The sequence below is a fragment of the Hippoglossus hippoglossus genome, chromosome 11 (assembly GCF_009819705.1).
Source record: "Hippoglossus hippoglossus isolate fHipHip1 chromosome 11, fHipHip1.pri, whole genome shotgun sequence".
NCBI lineage: Eukaryota > Metazoa > Chordata > Actinopteri > Pleuronectiformes > Pleuronectidae > Hippoglossus > Hippoglossus hippoglossus.
In genome coordinates this window covers 11,554,168-11,577,168 of record NC_047161.1, presented here as the reverse complement: position 1 = coordinate 11,577,168, position 23,001 = coordinate 11,554,168, and the positions used below count along the sequence as shown (strand labels likewise).

The 23,001-nt window shown below is 41.2% G+C and overlaps 3 protein-coding genes and 1 long non-coding RNA gene across 5 annotated transcripts in view; all 4 read right to left on the bottom strand.

The window, feature by feature from the left end:
- Window positions 1-454: 454 nt before the first annotated feature.
- Window positions 455-1,134, bottom strand: LOC117770773 (lactose-binding lectin l-2-like). Its single transcript, XM_034600475.1, has one exon. It carries the CDS (start codon window positions 1,031-1,033, stop codon window positions 545-547), a length of 489 nt encoding a protein of 162 aa, XP_034456366.1. The 5' UTR covers window positions 1,034-1,134; the 3' UTR covers window positions 455-544.
- Window positions 1,135-1,431: 297 nt separating this feature from the next.
- On the bottom strand, window positions 1,432-2,942 carry LOC117770774. Its single transcript, XR_004615443.1, has 2 exons — window positions 2,498-2,942; window positions 1,432-2,405 (listed from the first exon to the last, which is right to left on the bottom strand). It is a non-coding gene; the product is annotated as an uncharacterized LOC117770774 (long non-coding RNA).
- Window positions 2,943-3,179: 237 nt separating this feature from the next.
- LOC117770375 (lactose-binding lectin l-2-like) lies at window positions 3,180-3,843 on the bottom strand. Its single transcript, XM_034599746.1, has one exon. The coding sequence runs from the start codon at window positions 3,759-3,761 to the stop codon at window positions 3,270-3,272; it is 492 nt and encodes a 163-aa protein (XP_034455637.1). The 5' UTR covers window positions 3,762-3,843; the 3' UTR covers window positions 3,180-3,269.
- A 3,528-nt stretch (window positions 3,844-7,371) lies between these two features.
- rapgef5a (Rap guanine nucleotide exchange factor (GEF) 5a) overlaps window positions 7,372-23,001 on the bottom strand; it is a 42,854-nt gene continuing 27,224 nt past the window's right edge. For both annotated transcript variants that reach the window (XM_034599745.1, XM_034599744.1), the window contains exons 10-26: window positions 22,058-22,203; window positions 21,045-21,145; window positions 17,621-17,699; window positions 17,382-17,526; window positions 14,547-14,638; window positions 14,416-14,446; window positions 14,215-14,293; window positions 13,878-14,027; window positions 12,874-12,971; window positions 11,882-12,004; window positions 11,240-11,418; window positions 11,055-11,145; window positions 10,907-10,957; window positions 10,719-10,806; window positions 10,492-10,556; window positions 9,355-9,409; window positions 7,372-8,970 (exon numbers count right to left, since the gene is read on the bottom strand). In XM_034599745.1, the coding sequence (XP_034455636.1) occupies window positions 8,852-8,970; window positions 9,355-9,409; window positions 10,492-10,556; window positions 10,719-10,806; window positions 10,907-10,957; window positions 11,055-11,145; window positions 11,240-11,418; window positions 11,882-12,004; window positions 12,874-12,971; window positions 13,878-14,027; window positions 14,215-14,293; window positions 14,416-14,446; window positions 14,547-14,638; window positions 17,382-17,526; window positions 17,621-17,699; window positions 21,045-21,145; window positions 22,058-22,203 (1,692 nt within the window). In that variant the 3' untranslated portion in view covers window positions 7,372-8,851. The remainder of the gene's footprint in view (window positions 8,971-9,354; window positions 9,410-10,491; window positions 10,557-10,718; window positions 10,807-10,906; window positions 10,958-11,054; window positions 11,146-11,239; window positions 11,419-11,881; window positions 12,005-12,873; window positions 12,972-13,877; window positions 14,028-14,214; window positions 14,294-14,415; window positions 14,447-14,546; window positions 14,639-17,381; window positions 17,527-17,620; window positions 17,700-21,044; window positions 21,146-22,057; window positions 22,204-23,001) is intronic.

Below are 23,001 nucleotides of genomic sequence, written 5' to 3'. Positions count from 1 at the left end.
GGGCGTGGTTATCCCAGAGAGAGAGAGAGAGAGAGAGAGAGAGAGAGATTAACAGTTTAATTTAAGTTCATTCACTAAAAAACAGAAGAAGAAAGAACAGTTTTCAGGATTTCTACTTAACTCCTATCTATTCCACTACAAATGTTACTGCCACTGACCACACACACACACTCGCACACGCTTTGTTCATGCCAGCTGGAATCAGCTCCGATGAGACAGAAGCAGCTGTTTACACATCCCAAAAATATTCCGTCTTCTAGAAACTCTTCAAACTCTTTAATTAACTTTCTATTTAATTTAATCTTTAAAAGGCCACCAGTGCACATCTGTATATATGTACACAGATCATCCACAGCGTTAACATGAGTTATCTGTTTTAAGGCTGTTCCTTCAATCGACCACTGGGGTCATCAGAGTCTCCAACAGGTACGAAAGGTAAGCGAGTACAAACATAGAAGTGTGCATTTGTATCTTTATTGATGAGGACTATTTCATGTCAACAAGCATCAGGTGATCAGTGACCAGGTTAAATCAGACTTAACAATCACTGAGGACACATAATGCGAGATGCACAAACAGAGGGAATATGGTCATTACAATGTCGATCATTCCATTTCCTATCTGTGTGAAAGTTCTTGTCAACACAGCCTTCATTTGCGTAGTTGGTTGGCTCTCCTAAGGACCAAAGGAAAAAACGAGCCGGACAACCATCAGACCACATCCAGCTGCCTGCTTCTTGGAGATCGCTGAGTCCGAGCCAGATTTTCCCATTAGCATGGTCAAAGTTCTCAATCAGCGTTTGGACGAAATTATGTTCATCCAGACTGTGGATAGACACCAGGTTGGCTCCCTGTGACAAACAGTTGAGTTCTGCCTTAGCATAGGTCATCTGTCTGGCCACGTACTTGTAGCAGCGGTTGTTGAAGCTGGACCAGAACATGGGACAGTTTCCACGCTGCAGCTTGACCTCAGGTCCATCTGAAGGAGACACAGCACCCAGGGTCAGGGCGAACAGAAGGAGGAGCAGGATCATGTTGGCGTCTCTCTCTCTGTCACAGGAGCAGGACGAGGGGTTGGAGATGATCTGCACTGTTGGATGAGAACAAGAGTTTGAAGGAGACAGGTGGGCGGGCTGCATTCTTTTATACGCTTCAGAGAGGGTGTCTGCATTGTTGGTGTGATATTATTGGTCAAATTCACTTGGCAAACACTTTGTCACAGCTGCCTGATAAAAGTGTTTTCTCTGGAAACGAGTCAGAAAAACCAACAGCTCACCTGGATGTCACATAATTTTTCAGTTCAACCTTTTGACCTCGTAAAACGCAGCTTTAGAAAAGACGACACGAGGGCAGATATGTCACTTTGTGGTTGACGTCTTCTCATTCACACCAGGTAAACAACTGCCAAACACAAGTTGACACGTCGACAATGTTACGATTACAAAGTCTTTAATGTGTCCTCTCTTGTATTGTGAACTTTGTGTTTTTTCTAACGTGCAAACAGCATTGCTTTAATTAAACATGACTTCACACAGACATGACAACAGCTAATAAATGACTGAGCACAGCATCATCAGACTGACTTGCTCCTCTGCTGCCCTCTGGTGGCCACTGTCACAACCTACAGACAGTTAATAAGTAAGACAAAGATACCTTTAATGAAATACATGAAATAGAATAGATCATATTTGGATCTCTGCTGTGACTCCTAATGATCTCATTAAGTGGTTTTGTTGTTATTAGTGCTATGAATAAATAGCATCTCCCTACTGCTTGGATCTCCCCAATAACAACTCTGCTGGTTACATGCTGTTAATAAATACATAATGATTTAAACATGATAGTCAACCAACGAACGTGAATCAGAAGTGTTTGCCCCTGAATCACCCAACAGTCTTAAAAGACAATAAGGAAATAAATTAAAGGGAGGAAATAATTCTTCACTAATTTTTAACAACAGTTAATCTTTGGAACGTCCAGGAGAGCTCTGCTCTTTGTTTTCTATGTTCTTATATTTTATGAATATTTGTTGTACTATAACAGTGCCACAGTGGTGGGATGTAACAAAGTACATTTACTTAGTTACTGTACTTAAGAACATTTTCCATGTGTCTGTACTTTAAGTGGATTTATTTTTGTTTACTTTTCACTTTTCCTCCATTACATATATCAGCTAATATCTGCACTTTCTACGAATGTGGGCCTTTTTTGCCAAACAGGTGGTGCTCTGGGCAAGTTGTAATCTGGATAGGAACCTATAGTGGCCCAAGTGGTAAATAGTGAACATGGCCCAAAACGCGCAAAACTAATTTGGCCCTCTAGCCCCTATGATTCACTGCTCTGTGAAGAGTCTTGGTGTTCATCTGGACAGTGTTTTTAAATTTGACAATCTGTTGTTAGGTCTAGCTTCTTTCAGTTGAGACTTATAGCTAAGGTAAAGGTCTATCTCCGACCTAAAGATCTAGAGAGGGTGATCCATGCCATCATAACTTCTCGACTTGATTACTGTAGCCTGCAGCTCGTCCAAAATGCTGCTGCTCGCCTCCATACAGGAAAGAAGAAGAGGGACCATATAACACCAGTGTTTAGCTCCCTCCACTGGCTTCCTGTTGGTCACAGGATTGATTTTAAAACATTATTGTTAACTTTCAAACCTCTTAATGGACTGTCACCGCCTTACTGAGCTCCTTCATGTCCACTCTCCACTTAGAGAGCTGAGGTCAGCCACTCAGCTGCTCCTGGACTTACCTAAACCGAGACTCATAACCAGAGGCGATCGAGCCTTTGCAGTAGCCGCCCCAAACTAGTGGAACAGCGTACCACTCCATATTAGATCTGCCCCGTCTCTAGCACACTTCAAATCATTGTGAAGAACACGTCTCTTCTCTTTGGCCTTCTTTTTAAGTTGAGAACATTTTTATCCCAGCAGGTTTTTATTTTATGTTATTTTGTTTTATATTATTTTGTTTTATTTTATTTTATCTTTACTGTTGGTATTTTGATGTATTGCATGTTGCTGTTTTCGTGTTTCCATCATCATCATCATCTTATTTGTACTCAACACTAAATGTGTTCAATTGTCATTGATTTTAACAATAACATTGTAATTGTTAAAATCACCAAAAACAAATACCTGACAACAGGTATGAAAAGTAAGTGGGTGAAATGAGTACAAACATAGAAGTGTGCATTTGTATCTTTATTGCTGAGGACTATTTCATGTCAACAAGCATCAGGTGATCAGTGACCAGGTTAAATCAGACTTAACAATCACTGAGGACAGATTATACGAGATGCACAAACAGAGGGAATATGGTCACTACAATTTCGATCATTCCATTTCTTTTCTGTCTGAGAGTTATTTTCAACACAGCCTTCATTTCCTTTATTGTTGTTTGGCTCTCCTGTGGACCAAAGGTAAAATTGAGCTGCACAACCATCAGACCACATCCAGCTGCCTTCTTTGTGGTGGTCACTGAGTCCGATCCAGGTGAATAATTCAGCATGGTCAAAGTTCTTGATCATGGTTTTGACATAATTATGTTCATCCAGACTGTGGATAGACACCAGGTTGGCTCCCTCTGACAAACAGTGGAGCTCTGCATCAGCCCAGTTCATCCGTGTGGACACGTACTTGTAGCAGCGGTTGTTGAAGCTGGACCAGAACATGGGACAGTTTCTACGCTGCAGCTGGAGCTCAGGTCCATCTGAAGGAGACACAGCACCCAGGGTCAGGGCGAACAGAAGGAGGAGCAGGATCATGTTGACGTCTCTCTCTCTCTGTCACAGGAGCAGGACGAGGGGTTGGAGATGATCTGCACTGTTGGATGAGAATGAGAGTTTGAAGGAGACAGGTGGGCAGGCTGCGTTCTTTTATACGCTTCAGAGAGGGTGTCTGCACTGTTGGTGTGATATTATTGGTCAAATGCACTTGGCAAACACTTTGTTTTATACACAGCTGCACAGAACAAAGTGTTTTCTCTGAACACGAGACAGAAAAACCAATAGCTCCCAACGAACGTGCATCAGAAGTGTTTGCCCCAGAATCACCCAACACTCTAAAAAGACAATAAGGAAATTAAAGGGGGAAACAATTGTTCACTAAATATCAACAACTGTTTAGCTTTGGAACGTCCAGGACAGCTCTGTTCTTTGTTTTTCTATGTTCTTATATTTTATGCATATTTATTGCACCATAATAGAGCCACAATGTTTTATTTCTTTTAAAGTAATCAATAATGAGTGATCCAATGGTCCAATCAGAGTTGCCGGGAAACATTACACTGGCGAAGAAACATCTTTCGAAATCCAGCTAACAAACAGATAAACAGCAATGAAAAGAGACAAACTATCTGTCAATGATACATCTGATATCAGTGCCATTTAAATACCAGTGAGTTAATGTTCCCTTTGCCCTTTCTAAGAAGTTGCTGAGATCACTGGGCATCAGCAGCTGCCATAGATCTACAGATCTGATCATTTACTGTTATCTTTGTACTGAGCTTTTCCTTTGGAAATTCTTGACTCACTTTGATACAGTTGGAGGCTTCGTAATAGATCCAATTAAATACTACAGATTTTCTTAAAAAGTAAGAAAATGAGTTTGTCCAGCAGTTTAGAATCATGATTCAAACATCTTAATATAAAAAACCTTATCATTTTCTTTTATTTTCTCACTTGGCTTTTAATTTGACAAGCCCAAAATGCTTGATACCACTGTCTTCAATAGATCCAGTTAAGTACAAGATTTTCTTTCTTTTACTTACTCATGTTCCTTAGAACTGTGCAAATCTGGTTCATGATTTAAGGAGCAGGACTTCAAAAGTAATACATTTATGACCTACCTGTCAATTTAGACTTAATAACACAAGGGATCCACGGAGTTCTGAATATGTTGGTGTTGTCTATGGAGTTTCTTATAGTGTAAGTGTTAAAAAAGAAAACGAAGATGGACCAAATACATTCCTCTAAAACAGCTTCCCACCTCCGCCATCTTCTTTTTGGGAGCTTCAGAGAGGGTGTTGGATATCATTGGACATTTCAGTAATACACAACCACAGTGTGAGTGAACGCAGGCGAAATAAACCACCCGCTCACCTGGATGTCACATAAAACCTATAGTTTATTCATTTTCAGTAAAATGTTCACATAGTAAAACGAAGCTTTAGAAAAGACGGGTAGCTCCAGCTATCTGAAGGCTGAGGGGTCACGAGGGGGAGACGTATTGCTTCATTGTTGACTCTTTTGGTTTCCATTTACAACAGATAAGTAATAACAACATAACAACTGTAGGCGTATATTTACACATAGACAATATTACAATAGTACAAAGCCTTCAATGTGTCCTGTCTTGCATTGTGAACTTTGTGTTTTTCTTTTAACATGCAAACAGAATTTAAACATTGTTATAAAAAATGTTTTACACAGTTATGACAATGATAAAATACTGAATACAACCTCCTGTGGTTTTCTCAAACGTCATCACACCAACTTGCTCCTCTGCTGCCCTCAAGTGGCCATAAAACACAACACATACTTTTACATTCCAGCAGTGCAGCTTCAAACCCACAAACACCTTTTTGATCTGATGTGTGTGCACGTGTTAAACCTCAGGCACATAAACCCGAAATATTGTCAACTTTAAAATACATAAATAAACAATATATTACAATAAATTACTCATTCAGCACAATTGTTCTGCTCCGTGGACGAGGTGGAGCAGAGTTGTGCCTGTGCACGTGTGTCATGGTTAATAGTAAATATGACGACCACAAGGCCTCTCTATGACGCTGAATACGACGAAACCACAGCTCTGACTTATCAGCTCTCGCAGCCGAATCACAAATCACTGACTTGGTTTCACAAAAAGCATCTTGGAAATTTGACTTTAAAAAGAAGAAATAACAAGCGTCTCTCACAATTAAAAAGCTGAATAAAACTCAATTGTTGCCGAAGTTAGAACACGCTGGAGTTTTGCTGCTACTGCTGCATTTGGTCTGGTGTGACCAGTAGTTTTTTAGAATACAGGACAAGATGGTGAATATCCCTTGTACGTTTGAAGGTCTTCTGCACAATTTAAGTTACCAACTACCAGTAGATGTTAGCAGGTGTTAGCAGCCACCAGCAGATGTTCGGGATGTCCCACTTCAGTTGTGCATGTTTGCATCATCAAGTGTTTTGGCCTCGTAATCAATGATACAGGCCGAACTTGAGGGTACGCTGAGGCTAAAGGTAAATCTGACTGGCTACTGGCTTGTTTGTATATAAATAGAAATAGATTGCATTGGTCTATTTGAATATAATTTCAAATTGAATATTATCATTTGAATATTATTCAAATTTTCTTAAATTGTTAATGTAGCATTTGTGGACGTCAATAACTGGAAGGAAATTATCTCAAGACTCACGTGTAATATCAGGCAACACTTCCTGGATGATAATGTCTGTAGTATTTTAGATTTTAAATATATCTACGTGGTTACATAGCATGACATAAAATTAAGTTTAAGGTGAGTCTTCCCCTTGTGATCACTTTTTATAATTACCTCCGCCATGGAGGTTATGTTTTCACGTTTGTTTGTTTGTTTGTTAGCAAGATTGCCCCAAAAACTACTGGAAGGATTACCACAAAAATTGGTGCAGCGATGTGGTAAAGGTCACGGTAGAGCCCATTCAATTTTGGTTCTGGATCAGGGGGCAGATCAGGATCTTTTTTTACATTCTCATTGATTTCACAGAGAATAATTAATGGTTCTTGACAAAAAAAGAAAAATCTGACATGTTTAGGGGGTATTGTGTGCAATTTGATGCCGATCCATATAAAAATCTGGATCGATTCTTGAACTGAACCAAAGAATTTTTTTTCAAATTCAGATTTTCCTTTACCCAGCTGAATCATCATGGTCTGCAGGAGAGAGCAGCTATGTGTTCTCAACAAGGCTTCGTTTTGAAATGATGGTGATGATGAACACTTGTGGCAACAAACATTTCTACTGTATTGCACTTTACCCCCATGCTTCATAGCTATCTAAACAATGCAAGACATGCATCACCACGTACGTTACACTTAGGAATCTCAACCTCGGATGGTTCCTCCAACTGAGCAGAAATGCACCACTGAAGTGACGGCATGAACAGACGCAGGGCGAGGACAAAATAATGCAAACACAAGTGAGGTCTGCTCATGGGTCTGGAGAGTGATCCCCCTCATCTCCTGTTGCATTTTGGTTCCGATGACGACAGTGAGGCAGGGTTATAATTATATTTACAAGACAAACTGGTTCCTCTGGGATTCGAACGACAAATAGAAGCTTTTCACAAGTCGTGGATGTGTCAACATGAATACGTTTCCAGAATATGAGAACTTACTGGATTCAGAAAGGAGAATTTTTCTCCCCAATATTTATTTAATTATAAGAACTTTAGAAGTTTTGAAAAATCAGTGGATGAACCAAAGCTGTAAAATTCCCCACCAGACATTCTTACTACAAAGGGAGAAAGTATGTGCCCTTGTGCTTCATGTATAATGTCCACAACCTGTGTTACTTTTCAGACAGTTTACACATGATCCCTTCTGAATGAAGTGATCTTTTCAGTCAGTAAGAACAAATAGTAAAAGGTTAGAATCTGCTCATGAACACGATTTTGTGGAATAAAGCTATTTCTTAACTGTGGTGCAGTGCTTTGACTTTAACTACTGGGGCTGTATTTCCATAGCAACCCATGATGTGAGGAATACCATCATATACAACTTGAAATCAGTCATCATAATGTCAGAAAGCATCTCTACAAGGAGTCAGATCTGCTTCACATGATCCAGGACCAGACGTCATTTCAGAGCTCACTCAAAAATAAACAAATCTGTGATTAAAAAAAAAGATTTCAACGTCACATCTGTGCTGCAGGACTCAACGTGACATTTGGCACTGAAAAATGTATAGGTCCATATTATATACAATGTAAAATAATTATCTATTCACAGAAAAAAAAACATCACAGAGCAGAGAGCACGAGGAGTGTTAAAAGTCAACCAGGACTTTACAACGATTCAACTATTCAGTATCCATCAACAGTGTTTGTGAGACGTTCAGGAGAGCTTCGGGGTTTCAAACCTCACGGGTCAGTCAGTGGAAACCTCTCACAACGCTCCATTCACAGGCCAGGAATGACACGCCGTTAATGTTGCACCTTTTGTCACTGAAGCTGCACGTTTTTAGTCAAAATGCAGAACTTTAGTGGGAAAAGGTGAAAAAAGGTATTGAATAATATGCTACAGTACAATAACCAAACCTACACCTGCATAACTACAGCATGTATCCTGCGTATACATGCATCACGAGGCAGATACGTGGTATGCAGATTAAATAATATGACACCGTCAGGTTATAACCACAGAGCGTTTGTGACTGAAATGATGACGAGGCTCTCGCGTCCTATTTGACCTCCAGAGGAAACTGACGAGACTTTGACAGAATTAAAGGAAACGTTCCACCTGCTGGACAGGCTCATAAATAACCAAAAGCTCATCACAAGAACTAAACCAAGGGCATATTCAGTTCAATAGATACTGTACAAACTAATTACAGCCTCCTTTACCGTCTCTCTCAGTTTGGCAAATCTCTGCGCTGCTGCACAGATTCTCTTCCCATAGACATTTAACAAAGCGTGCGATTCCTTTAAAAGCACATGCCCAGTGTTTAAAGCTGAGTGCAGCTCTGTGTCTTTGTGGGTTTCACCACTTGGCAGCAGTGTGTGTGTGTGTGTGCGCGAGTATGCGACATTGTGTTGAGAAGTGTCCTCCGTGTCACAGAAGCTAGGATCTCCATGGCGCTGTGTCCAGTGGGTTTGTGTGTTTAAGCACGTGGCTCCAGTTTGTGCGACAGCTCGAAAAGAGTCTGCTGATTGTCGATGATGTGCAGGTAGTTAACGCTCGCCCTCACCTCCGCACTGTCCACCCCGATTACCTCGTTGCCTAGGAGACAGACACAAAACACGCACGTCAGTCATGCAGAAGAGTTTTCTGCCTTAGTCAATAACACACACATTCACACACTGTTGTGGCCATACACAGAAAATAAAAGACTGTCTGGAAATGGTTGCTTAGAAACTGTAAGAGAAAGAGAAAGGGTGGAACGGATGGGTGCAGTACACTAACTCAACTGCGGATGGCGGCAGATTCCTCACAGTGAATTGATGCAAACACTAATATTCAATTCATACAACACTTCATTATACAACACTTCATCAGAGACGGTGAAACTATCAGAGCCCCTGGTAAAAAAAAAAACGGTCTTATCATTTGTGATGTTTGGATCATTTACACCAATTAAATTCACCCAGAAACAAGAGGACTCACCTGGTTGGTCGCTCTGGCAGTGGCGAATCATCCTCACGGTGTCTGCGATCATATGCTGTTGGTGTAGGAGACATGTCGCATCAATGCAGAGAAAAAAATACCTAATATTTCACATTGTAATATTTGTACAGGCACGTAGCAATAAACAACAACATGAATGTCAGCTAAAATTATATTTGTATTCAAAATAAGGCAGATCATTTCTTTTTTTTGTCAGTTGTCAATTCATACGTTGAAAAGAAAACAGAAACTTTGTGTAAAATAGAGCCTGGTCTCTTGCAGTAACTCCTTAATCTCAGCAGCACTCTCCTCTCCATTACTGCTCTCTGCCTCCTGCAGCACTTTTCTACTCTCATGATAAATGTACCCCTTTTTAATAATGTTAATTATGCTTTTGTAGTGACCAGAACTCATTAGCCGGCCAGTAATCCTGTTTCAGTGTTTTTCCCCTGGCACCACTCAGGAGTGATTCTACTGCTGAAGATTAACTTGGCAGTGATGAGCTCAAAGCAACACTCCTGAAACAGGTTGGAATTAAAATCAAAGTGGTTTTAACAAAGGCAAAAAACACAGCTATTTCCAAGTTGTAGTTAGAAAAAAAAGGTAAAAAAAAGAATAACAGAAATACCGCCCTGTCGTTGTATGCCTCCGCCAACAAGTGCAATTTCAGTCTACTGTATATACTTTTGACCACAGACTTAAGATATCATGTTCAAGAGGACAAAATCATGCTTTGTGAGGGCATAGTGACCTTAAAATGTTAACTTTTACCACCAAAAATATAATCAGTTCATCCTCGAGTCCAACTGAATGTTTGAACCAAATTTGAAGAAATTCTTTCATGGCGCTCTGGAGATATTGTGTTCACAAAAATGAAAAAAAAAAAAAAAAAAAAAAGCCTCCGATCACTGGCTGTCACCGGTACTTTTTTTGGTAAGTGCTATTCTGATTAACGGGGAAAGTAGTTCCATCTCCAGCTCCTCCTGTCCACATGTCTCTGGTTCCGTGGGCAACACACTGAAAGCTGTTAATGCATCTCATCTTGTTCTCTAAAAATTCACTTGAGGGTTTATCGAGCTAAGATTCCTGAAAAAGGTTCGAGAGTTTGAAAGAAAAACTCGGAAAGATTCAACTCACCAGCTTCTCAAAGTTGACCAGGTTGTCATGGAACGTCTTATTTCCCTCGTGGATAAAGGTGATATCTAAGAGCAGTGGACAGTCATATTAAAGTTTCATTCATCAGTGTGTGTGTGCATGTGTGTGAGAGACTGTGTGTGTGTGTGTGTGTGTGTGTGTGTGTGTGTGTGTGTGTGTGTGTGTGTGTGTGTGTGTGTGTGTGTGTGTGTGTGTGTGTGTGATGATACCTTTCAGGAGAAGAGGCATAAAAGGGATCTTGGGAGGTTTCATCCTCTTGAAGGATTCCCTGTAGGCTTTGTGGTTCAGAGACGGATCCTGGAGAAAGACAGGCAGAGAGGGAGGAGAGTAGAAATATTTGATTATCAAATCAAAAGAAGAACATCCTTCACACTGCATTTATCTTATTAAGTCTCACCGTGATGAGCTCCAACTCTGAGAAAAGCTTCTTGAACTTCCCCGGACATTTCTGAAAGGAAGGTGCATTGTCAGAATTAGATTTAAAACAAAAAGTATGTGTATGAACTACACTAAACAAAACAACACACACAGAGACACACACTTACCTCCCAGGTTTGGTTGAGTCTGCTGACAGCTGCGGTGTTGAGACCCATGATGATGGCAAATGCAGAGTTCAAATTTCTTTGGGCTTTGCAACTACAAGCAGACAAAAATGTGAAAAATATATGAAAGTGCAGAGGACTCTTGATTTTTCCGATAAATACAAGTTCATTTTAGTTTGAGTTCTTACTGAGCAGCGATCTTGATAAACTTCTTCAGCAGCTGCACTCTCTTGTTTAGAGAGACACACATGAGCACCTCGGACATGACCCACTGCTGGACCTCGTTGCAGCGCTGGAGAAGGAGTGAGAGCGCTGTCGTGTGGCCGGATCCAGGAGCACGGCTGAGGGTGTAGTACACCAGCTCCTGCTGCAGGTGGGAAGCAGGAATAAGGAGTGTGAGTGAAAGACGTCAAGCTTTTCAGACGAATGCATCCCAAAATACCTTCCTTTCATAATTTTCCAGAAGCCTATGTGACATCTTAATCAACTTGTTTTGTCCAAAATAGTCAAAAACCAAATACAAATGTTATTTTGAATCATATAAAAACAGAAAAGCAGCAAAAGCTCACATTTGAGATTAAGAATAAAACACAAAACAGTGTCTAAAGATTTGCTAACACCCAACATGTCTGTACTCTGCTTCACACTGATGCCAACTAATATTCAGCTCTTCCTGGCAGCCACTCAGCTCTGAGTCTTTGATGCTCGTGTCCAAGCAATGAAAACTTTTATTTTACAGAATAAATAATACAGAATAGATGGACAATTATGTTAAGATTTTCTGTAAAAATGTTTTTTGGTCTCTTATATTTGGTTAAATGAGTTCAGACCTCGTGGATGGATTTGAAGAGGCTCCAGTCCAGGTGTGTTAGAGCAGCCGCCACGTCCCAGGTGTTGATGCCTAAGAGTCGTACGGGCCTCCTGCTGAGCTCACCACTGTCTGTTAGAGGAGGCTGCGTATACAAGCACACAAAAAAAGTGAGGTTAACGCAGATACAGTAACTGTATCTAAGGAAGGAGGACTATTTCTAAATATGATAAACAAAAACAAAAATATTCCAGCTTCATGATAAACTACCAATCAGGCTGGAGGGAGATTCAGACACAAATCGTCATTCATAAAACAATATGTGCAAGTGCCTTTTGCCAACACACAAGCTGAGATGGGAGCATTGATTATTACATCATTATATATACTACATTTCTGCTTTTGTGAGGCTGAAAGTTGATATTAATTCAGCAGATATATGCAAAATAAAATAATTAAGAATTAAATTGGTTTATTGTAGAGAATCAATTGTTTACTAAATGTACATATCCAACAAGAAAACTGTGTAAAATGCCAAATAGTGCAAAATTATTTTAGGATTCACAGCTGAGGCTCCTGTAAAAAAAAAAAAAAAAAAGAACAACTCTTAACCTGATACAGCACTTTCCATTTCTGCTGTCACACACAGTTGGGCATCAAAATAATTGTGGCTCGCACCTTTTCTTTCCTATCGAGTCAGAGTTAATAACCATCACCTGACCTGAGTCTCTCCAGCTCGTTTATAATGCATGACTCATTATACTGTGGAAGTGTATCAGCTGGGGAGGTAGAATATTCATTTTCATGCCCGATTTCGCCAGAAGACAATACAAAGGTTAATCAACAGTATCAGAGTCAGCAAATGACCAAATAATCATATCTTTGAGAGGTTGTGGTTTGCTTTAAACCTGCCAGCTGCACTTTTATACACTTCTGTCAGCGTATATCAAACACATGGAAAGATCGAATGATATGGAATGATAGAAACACAAACAGAACAGTGCAGTTACATACCAAGATCTCAGTGAGATCCCTGCGACAGGCAACAAGCTTTCCCTGTGGGGTCAGAGACTCTGAATACACACAGTCACTGGGCAGTAACACCCTCCGCTCTGCAGAATCCATCATTTAAGGGAAGAGAAGGGGAGAAGCAGAGAGGAAATGAGGATGGTAATTTAGAGCCAAGAGTGTAGAACAGTGATCCTCAGCCAGGGCACGCTTCTACCCCGAGGGTTGCTGAGGTGTATGGTGGGTGGAACAGTTCAACTAACTAAAAAAAATTGAAAGTTATGATTTGATTTATAAGAAAATGATGTTTGACCCACGAGTGCTCAATAGTCATCCCTACATGAGTTATCATGTTATAGTAGTCACTATAACTATATTATTACAAAGCTACAACATCTGTCCGCACACAGGACTTACAAACATCTGCCACTGAACTCAAAACCACCTCTGTGGTAGTTCCTTCTACAGTAGGTGTCTCCTGGAACCCACTTTGCCATTATGACACATACACGAGTACATGCATCTGTATATTGATTCAGCAGTAAAAGCTGAACACAGTTTATTTGGGTAGAGAAGCAGAGAAGTCTTAAAAGTTCACTAAGTAAAAAAATTGTCAACAGCAGAAATAGCTAATGTTAGCCTAAAGTCATTGATAACCTGTTGTAATAGTTAAAAGCGTGGATAAGTCGTTAATAGTGATACTGAAGTGGCCAAAAGTGATGCAAACTTTACCAAATTGACCAAACACTAAATTTTCAATAGTATTAAAAATAGTGTGACAATATTGACTTCAATGTAATTGCTAATGTAAAGGCAACGATGAGTTTATAATCCTTTAAAAAGAACATATTTGGTACACGAAGGTGGTCTCAATGAGGGACTACTTCAGACAAACAAGGGAAGGAACGGATGTAGATAAAAATGTAATTTTAAAGGGAATTTAATATTTGTGTTGACTGTGTTGTGCGTGCATTACTTTCATGTGTTTGTGTCGGTATGTAAATGTGTACCTCCGGTTTGTGAAACCACTGCGAGCACCATCTCTTCTTCTGCTCTGTCCATCTTCTGACCAATGATCCTCAGCAGCTCATGGGCCTCCAGTGACGGGTGCGTGTGGACACTCAGGTAGGAGTCAGCGCTCACGTACACGCAACAAATGACTGAAGAACACAAGTATTTACAGAGAGAAGCTTGAGCTGATGTTTGTCATGTAGACAAGCAGACAAACTGAACTCCCTCTGCTGAGGCAATTTGCATGTGCACATGGAAATGAAAACCCGCAGGCGTTCCTTATGCATGTTTGTGTATTGTCCTGGACAGTGTGTTGTGTAAGGTGTGTGTACTCACCCTCTCTGGTGTCTGTCTGTGGACTTCTGGGGTGCAAACTGTTTTCCTTCAAACTCAGCTGCTGATACATTTGTTTACTCTGACAGGGAGAGACAGAAGAATGAATTTATACGTCACTGAATATTTTTGATCCGCTGACAGCAGCTGTATCAGTGCCTACACAGCGCTAATTTATGTTTTATGCTTCTCAAAAGGCCTTACCTTTTGGTTGGGAGGACAGTCATCCACAGTGCTACAAGAAGCAAGTCATACAGTGAGGACCGGTGAGGATAGGCATGGGGGGGAAAATAGAGAACAAAAATCCTTGTGTAGATATATATATATTCACTTACTGTCTCCGACGCAGGAGCTTCTGGAACTCCTTCAGATCTTTCTCCAGTGTAGGGAACTCATACACGTCTTCTAAAACACACCTGTACAGAGTCTGACAGAAGGGGAGAAAATAAATCCAAGATTCATAACAGTACACCCACAATCTCATGTTAACTTAAAATATTTGTTTGGTGTATGAGAGTGGGTGGCACCCGACCACAGAAATATCCTTTGAATGCGTCAGACTTTGTTTTCTAGCTGCTCTCAGACTTTGGCTCAACTTTTCACCACATACAGACACGCCAACCATCACACTGCACTGGCTCCATATCAAACACTTATGACTTGCGGCTGGTAACAAAAAACTACACACATTCGAAGGAAGAGAACAAATGTCTTAAGATATCAGAAGTATGACAAGAGGCAGCATGTAGTGCCTTTACAAGATGTGCAGTGGAAGATGAAATCCTCAGACATCTCAAAACCAAAGCAAATAGGACATCTATATGGATACATACCACTGGAGGGCCTTATGATGTCAAAACATTGTTCGGGCCGCTTAACAAACTTTGGGGGTATTTCCAATTGTCCATCGATAAGGGACGCAAACAAGATTTTTTATAGGGGGTGAAGCAACTCCAACACTTCCAGTGGTATTGATGAGCCAAAAGTTAAAATTCAGACACTGAAAATGCTACTTTCCATGATTTTTATTTATGAATAACAATGTCAAAGAGGACATGGAGGCCATTTAGAATATAAAAATAACACACAAATCATTGAATTGTTCATGTCCATATTGTATAAAAACATTGACAGAGAGGGGTGGAAAAGAAATGTGTGAACCCTTTGGCTAATCAACAAAAGCTTATTAAAGCTACGTTGAATAACCTTTGAGTTGTATGAAGCAGGGTTTTGAAGTATATTATCAAAGAGTTTAAATATTCTCCAGTCCACATTTAGAAAAAACTGTCAATAAGTGGGGCTGAATTACTTTGGTGGCCAGTTAGCCTTTATGCGCAGGAGTCAATCATATGTAAATCCTAGTGTTTGGTTGCAGGGAACATGGTGTCCATAGGGGAAGACACCCCTACCCCCCCATCAGACTACAGCACCCAGCCCAGTCAGAGCTGCTGTGGACTGACCTCCAGACAACCGTTCACTCCAGACATCTTGAATATGTTTGAGCTGAGGCAGATCAATACGAAGAATTCCTCTTGAACTTTGTGCAGGTCTGATCCACAGCTACTGGACGAGTTTGTTTGAGGTTATTGCTGCTGAAGGATTTCCAGCAGTTATTAAAGCCAAGGGTTCACCAGTGCTGTGCATGTTTAACGGCTGTTTTCAATAAAGATATGAACGATTGCATTTGCATGTTTATGAGTTAAAGCACATTGTGTTTGTCTGAAAAATCAGATAACGTTTTATGACCACTTAATGCATTCTGTCTCGCCACTGTGTGGTATGATGTACCACTGAGGTTAGGAACATGTTCTGAACCAACAAAATAACACAGCGTGGCATTAACATTCCAGTGTATGCAGCTCACTGAATACCATCAGGTGTAAATTATGCTGCGTAGGTAGACCACATTAAAAAACAGACAGATTCTGTACCTTGTATTCAAATGGGTGTCAAGACACATTCTGTAGTGTCTGTGTGAGCTGGTGTGTGCATGGCGGAGCATTAGTATATAGCATGAAGGCTCAGAGGGAAGAAGTACCAACTTACAAAAGACACACACACACACACACACACACACACACACACACACACACACACACACACACACACACACACACACACACACACACACACACACACACACACACACACACACACACACACACACACACACACACACACGAATTCAGAGGACATTACATTGATTTGCATTCATTTCATGGAGACTTACTCTAACTTTAACCTGAACCTGACCTTAACTTAATTTTAAAACATGTCTTCAATTTAAAATTTGATAATTTACATTAAAGGGGCTGTCTTTTTCTCCCCACAAGGAAGACAATGTGTCCCTGTAAACAGGTTTATGTGCCCACAACAGGAGTAATACCTGGACCCAACACGCACACACATGCACGCTCGTATGCACACGCACGCACACACACACACCAACCTGATTATCATTGTCATTGACCCACCGTAGCCTCCCATCCCAACTCCCCTCTCGTTCCTCTGTTACTAGGCAACTATCACCTGGGTTACGCTCTCCATATGAGATTATACCCATGCCAACCCTCGCACTTTGGTTTCCATGGCAACCCGGCACAGAGCAATCAAGCCTTCAGGTTACAGAGGGACAAGTGATTGGTGAGTGTATGATGTTGGAAAGTGTGGAGACGTGCGCATGTGTGATCATGATGTCTGTGTGTGTGTGTGAGACGGCTGTCAAATCTGTTGGGGCCGACGATGTATCTGCTTTATTTTCGCTATGTTTTAACATTATTTGTTTCCTATTAGATACTCTGTACTATTTATAAAACATATGATTACACTCCATCGTTTCTCAGATGTGACATTGTACTTTTTTCTCTTCATGAGTTTGTTCCTTAGTCAGAGGGAGGAGGTAAAAACATCACCAATTTTCCCCTGCAGGCTGAAATGCTGTGGAAATGTAGCTAACAAGAGAATCAGGGAGGAATCACACACTAAGCTGGAAGCCAAGATGCCCTATGGTGCAGAACTTTAGGGAGCACAACGCTGTTTCAGAACAAAAGAAGAGACTTCTGATTTTACTTTGTGACAACAGAGGATCATACTCATTAAATCTTTGAAATACAAGACACAGAGGTGAAAAAAAAAATCTAACGTGATGATGAAGACAAGCGGTTCCATACCTTCATAAAGCTCCTGACGTGCTCCTCATCCTTGAGGAAGTCCTTGTAAAGCCTGCTCCAATGGGACACCAGCTGCAGTACCTTACGTTTCCTAAAGAGAGCGTCCTTGCCCTCCTCCTGACCCCTGCAGCGGGCGCTGCTATAGGTAAGCGCGGTCAAGGAGGTAACATACGTTAGTGTGGAGGCTGAACGGATGTGAGTAGGAGAATGTTTGTGCACGTGTTTGCCAATAAGGATATTGTCCCAGAAGAGCCTGACAGAGGTCACTGGTGGACATGAACACCAGGTAGGTCAACAGGAAGTCATCCAGCAACAATTCTGTAACACATGAAACACACCATCAGTTACTTAATACGCCTCAACACATAAAGCACAAAGTGGTCCAAGAGAAATTCTTCTTCTTTGTAGATATAAGATGAAAAAGTCACATTAAAGCGTTTTTTAGCTCGGATTTGAACTGATGAATGAACAGAATCCACTTAATAAATAAATACACTTTAACCTTGTAAAGGCTTTGTAGCTGGAACAATCAGTTTTATACATGATAGATAAAATGAGTGAAATGTGAAGAGGGTCCCTCGTACTGAGGAACTCAAGGTAGATCATCACCTGACTGTCTCTCCTTACAGCACTTTAGCCTCTTTCCGGTCACTGTTTTGGTTTTACTGCACAACTTTACTGATTTGAATGACTCTCGACACATTCGTAGCATAATTTTTTTTGGCGGTAGTAAGCAGCAGGTTTCACTGAAAAAGACCAACAACTTGTTTTACAGGACATGCCCAGCACCAAACCGCAGACAGAGCTAGAGTCTAGCTAAAAGTGCTGTTCGATTTTGGAAAAAAAACGGATTTTCTTGCTCAGAATTAAGATCACAATTCTCTCCCGTAATCAGAGGGCGTTTCTTCTGGATTCAGAGGCTAGATTCTAGGGAGGAAGTTGGAGCGCCTGAAACAGCCCATCATTTAAATGCAGCAGAATCGTGGTCAATTACAAATGAGATCAGATATTCATGCAAGTAATTGTGCAGCCCTTCTAGCTGGTGAGCTGAATGCAGACGTTGCATTGTGTGTGTTGGAGGTATTAACAGGCAGCTGTTTGCCGACAAGTTCACCAGAACAAAAGCAAGATATTATATAATATTTAGAGTCGTCAGAGTCTTAGTTTGGTGTCGTGGAAGTTAAAGGTTGCTTACTGTCAAATCCAAATATCCCCTCATAGTCCTGATAAAGTGTTAAGATGTTAAATGTTACTAACATATATTTTTTCCCCAAATATTAAGTTGACTGGTTATTTCTTGTTTTATGTTATAGAAAAATAGTGAGTAGGGGTTTTTCAGAAACTATGAAAAACTAAAGCAAACATTTTCATCCCTAAGAGATGGAGGCTCATGTTCCAAATAATAAATTCACAGTAGAGAAAGTTAATGACCAAGTGGGATATGCTCTGTGTGTGTCTGTGTGTGAGCATGTGTGACTCAGCAGGTGTTCAATGGGTAAGAACCGAATATAAACTGGCCTCGTGGCAGATGGGTAATGAGCCATTGTTGGTGGTGTGAGGGAGCTGTGATGCGTGTGCGTGTGTGTGTGTGTGTGTGTGTGTGTGTGTGTAGTGTCAAACTCTTTCCCTGGCAAAATGTGTGACCCAAATATGGCTCTGTCAGGCAGAGAGCAAAGAAATCAATTATAGAAGACTGAGTAGAGGCTGTGGCATTAATATTTGAATGAGTCTCTTCTTTTTAGAAATAAAAATACAACTTTTCTCAAGAAATATTTCCAGGCAGGTCTGACTGAACTCATCACTTCTAGCAAAACACTAGGGACTATCCTGTCTTTCCTGAGCCCCCCCCCCTCTAGTCTGTGGCTACAGAGCCCTTTCTTGACTAGTCCTTTCCCTGCTTTCCAATTCCCTCTGTCACCCCCTCTCCGTCTTTCAGTACAACCCTGTTTTTCATCTTCTTCTCCTTCTTCTCAGTGGATACATTCCCCCCCACTAGTACTCTCCTGCTTTAATCCTCTCTCAGCTCCCTGTGATGATAAATATCAATTTTCATCCTCAACATATGCCCTCTACATTTGCCCGCTGGCACACACAAAGTCAAACACATACACTCATAAACACAGCGACACTCTCTCACACACACGCGCACACACACACACACGCACAGCACCCTGATGAATTACTCATTCAGTTCTGACCTTGGGGAGTTTATCTTTTGTGAGAGAGAAAGGGAAAAAGGGAGAAAATGTGTCTATGTTTGTGTGTGTGTCTGTGTGTGTGTGTGTGTTGAACTAATCGCAGTAATCTGCTGCTGTGGTTTTTTTTTTTGGTTGTGCGTGTCTATGTGTTTTTTGTGTACATGGCGTGGGGTGGTTGCGGTAATCGCTCTCTCTCTGTGGAAGCGTGTTCGTGCCTGTTCAACATGCTGCACAGCTAAGCCCACTAAAACGGCACACTGATGCTCAATACCCCCCCAGAGGGCCTACACATACACACATGCACACACACACCCCCTCATGCTTATTCAGTGCACACAGATCGAAAAAATAGAGACACAAATGCAGTCGATCGTGTACATAGTCTTAAGTGGCATCTTTGCTTCTGTATCTCCCTCCAAAACAAAAATAAACCTAAACTAAGCTAAGAAAAGTAAATTTTTTCTCTTCAGTGAAGAATTATCAGGCGTTCTTTCCTCCACAAAGACCATCTCAGTTCTCTCTCTCTCTCTCTCTCTCTCTCTCTCTCTCTCTCTCTCTCTCTCTCTCTCTCTCTCTCTCTCTCTCTCTCTCTCTCTCTCTCTCTCTGCTTCCTGCATTTCAGTGAGATGGCTCCCTGTGGGCTGCTGGGAACTGGTGGTGCTGAGGAGTCGATACATAAAGACGCCTTATCTTAACTCAGTGCAAACAAGCAATAGCAGTGTGTAAGAAAATGCCAACTGAGACCCTGAATTATTTTGACCCGTAGAGAAATGATTGTCTTCCATAGCTATATTTTAAGACAAAAAGCACATACGGCCATCAGTGTATTATAAGATAAGTGGTAAAAAGCTGTGGTTGGTGTCTTAACCTGGAAATGGGGCATCTCCTGCTTCTCTCTGCTGATGGCAGACTGAATAACTATGGGATTCGAATATGGGCAAGATATACAAATGTCAGATTTTTTCTCCCTTTCAAAATTTTATAGTTTCATTTTCAACATTTTACACAGCCTACTGAAATGGTGTGCAGCAGTAATGTCTTCCGTCCCCTAAGGGAATCTTTTCACAAACTCATTAAAGTATTTAACCTCTTGCATGTTCCTCATATTTACTGGCAATAACATGGAGGAGTGGTTGCACGCATGCACCTGGAAGTGGTGCGAGGGCTGACTGACTCATGCAGCCACACAGACAGACACACAGACACATACACACAAGACTGAGAAAGGTAACCGCTGGGCTGTGTTGCAACTTGAAAATAATTCCCTGGAATGACAGGAAGGTGTGGTGCTTAGTTTTAAGTACACCTTCTGTCCAACAGCACAGAGCTGCTTTTATATAACAAGCTGATAGACCTTCATTTTATGTAAATTCTCATCACTCTTTCTTTTTACGGACATGCATTCCCATTGTGTGCATAGATGCCTGTCTGTGAAACATGTTTATGTTTGTGTTTCCAAACTTACCGCTCTCTCTGCTCTCTGACACCCCTCTTTGGTCATCCAACCGCAGGTCACTTAGTATATGCTCCAAGATTTTGAGTGGCGTTCCCGAAACCACCACATACCTGTAAGAGTCGCCAAAGCTTTCGTCAGCAGAGCCTGAAAACCAAGCGCGACCACTTCCATCCCTCCATCCTCCCTCCCCGTCTTCCTCCTTGTTCTCTCCCACATCGTCTTCATCAATGAAGCGGAAATGGGGAACATCAAATGTGCAGATTTCGGAAACGCTAGCATTTTCATCCCCATTATCATAATCGTCCTCATCCTCTTCATCATCTATGTCCTCCTCTGCTTCTGCGAGTGCAGCCAGCTCAGTGGTCATCTTCATATCGGAACCATTCCAAAGGATGAGCCCTCTTTTAAGCTTTGCATACCCAGGGTGGGTTCTCTCTCTCGGGGTAACCGCTCTCACTGTTTGAGCTATGAGCTCCGACAGTAGTGCACTGAGGGAACTGATTGCTACCAATGATGCTGAGACACACACACACACACACACTTAACCTGCCTGTCACCGACACTCCCTGCATTGTGCCTGAGGTCTTGGCACATTCTGACTTAAATACACAAAAAACAAAACACAAAATGTTCTTACACACGCACACACACACGTGAACCTAGACTCTACACACATACACTGATTTATTGAAGGAAGTAAACCAGTCTTGGTGTCATCTCTGTTTCTCTTTCAACTGAAAACAAAAAAGCCATTCTTTTCACACTCTGAGGCAGAAGCGAAAGAATACATTATCTTAGTGTCACACACACACACACACACACACACACACACACACACACACACACACACACACACACACACACACACACACACACACACACACACACACACACACACACACACACGTATGTATGTGTAGTTCGTGGTTGAAAAAAGAAAAGAGAGGAAGTAGCACTATGATTATGTCTTTGTTGCTACAGTTGGTTGGCAAAGATCTCATTATATAGTAGGAGGAACTGACCTCTTGTCGCAATCCTCCTCCCTGGAACCGCCCCCTGACAACGTGGGTGAGGGCCGGTCCGATGGAGACGTCACTGTAGATGTCACTCTTCGCAACACCAACACGTCCCGACCTCGCTCCTTCAGACACACTCGTCCCAGTGCTTCCTGAGACAAAAAAAGAGAGGAAACTAAATCAGAAAACAGCAAGGATAGCTTAACCGGGCCAATATCATAGGCGTCCAATAAGTAAGAAATTACTGCACAGAAAGTTTGTTGTTATTTACAAACTGTCATCATATTTTTGACCACTAGAGAGCACTGAAAAGTTTGTTTTACAAATGGAAACTGTCTTGCGCAATACATCTCGTTCATGACACTCTGTAATGGACAGTTAAATGTTTTTTATGTAATGTTCTTATTTACGAAAACCAATTCTTTGCTAATATATCATCATTACATTAAAAAAATTTTTTTATTAAAGATAACTTTATCAGTCTCACAAATCCAGTATCCAGTACTTTGGGCTCAAGTGTCCAGATCTTTTCACTTAAGATTTAATTGTTTCTCCCAGACACACTGCAGGTAAATGCAGCGCACACACCCTCACATAGATCCATGCATTCACAAAGAGAGGAAAGTATAGCATTTCCTGCTTTTGAAAGAAAGTTTTGTATGATAGTATATAAGAATAGGGACAAATGAGAATGTGGCCTGACACTTGAAAATTATCTCTTGCTCCAAAAATTTACAGTAACTTGATCTGTGACTCTGGCACACACCAACACACCCACACAGACAAACACACACACACACACACATTTGCAGTGACAGAATACCGTGAACAGAGCTCCAGATGGACAGAGGAGAACAATAAGAAACAGCCCGAGGAAAGGATCGAAAGATGAGAAGAGAGAAGGAGATCAAAGACGGAGGAGGAGAGCAGGGGGAGAGATAAAGAAGCAA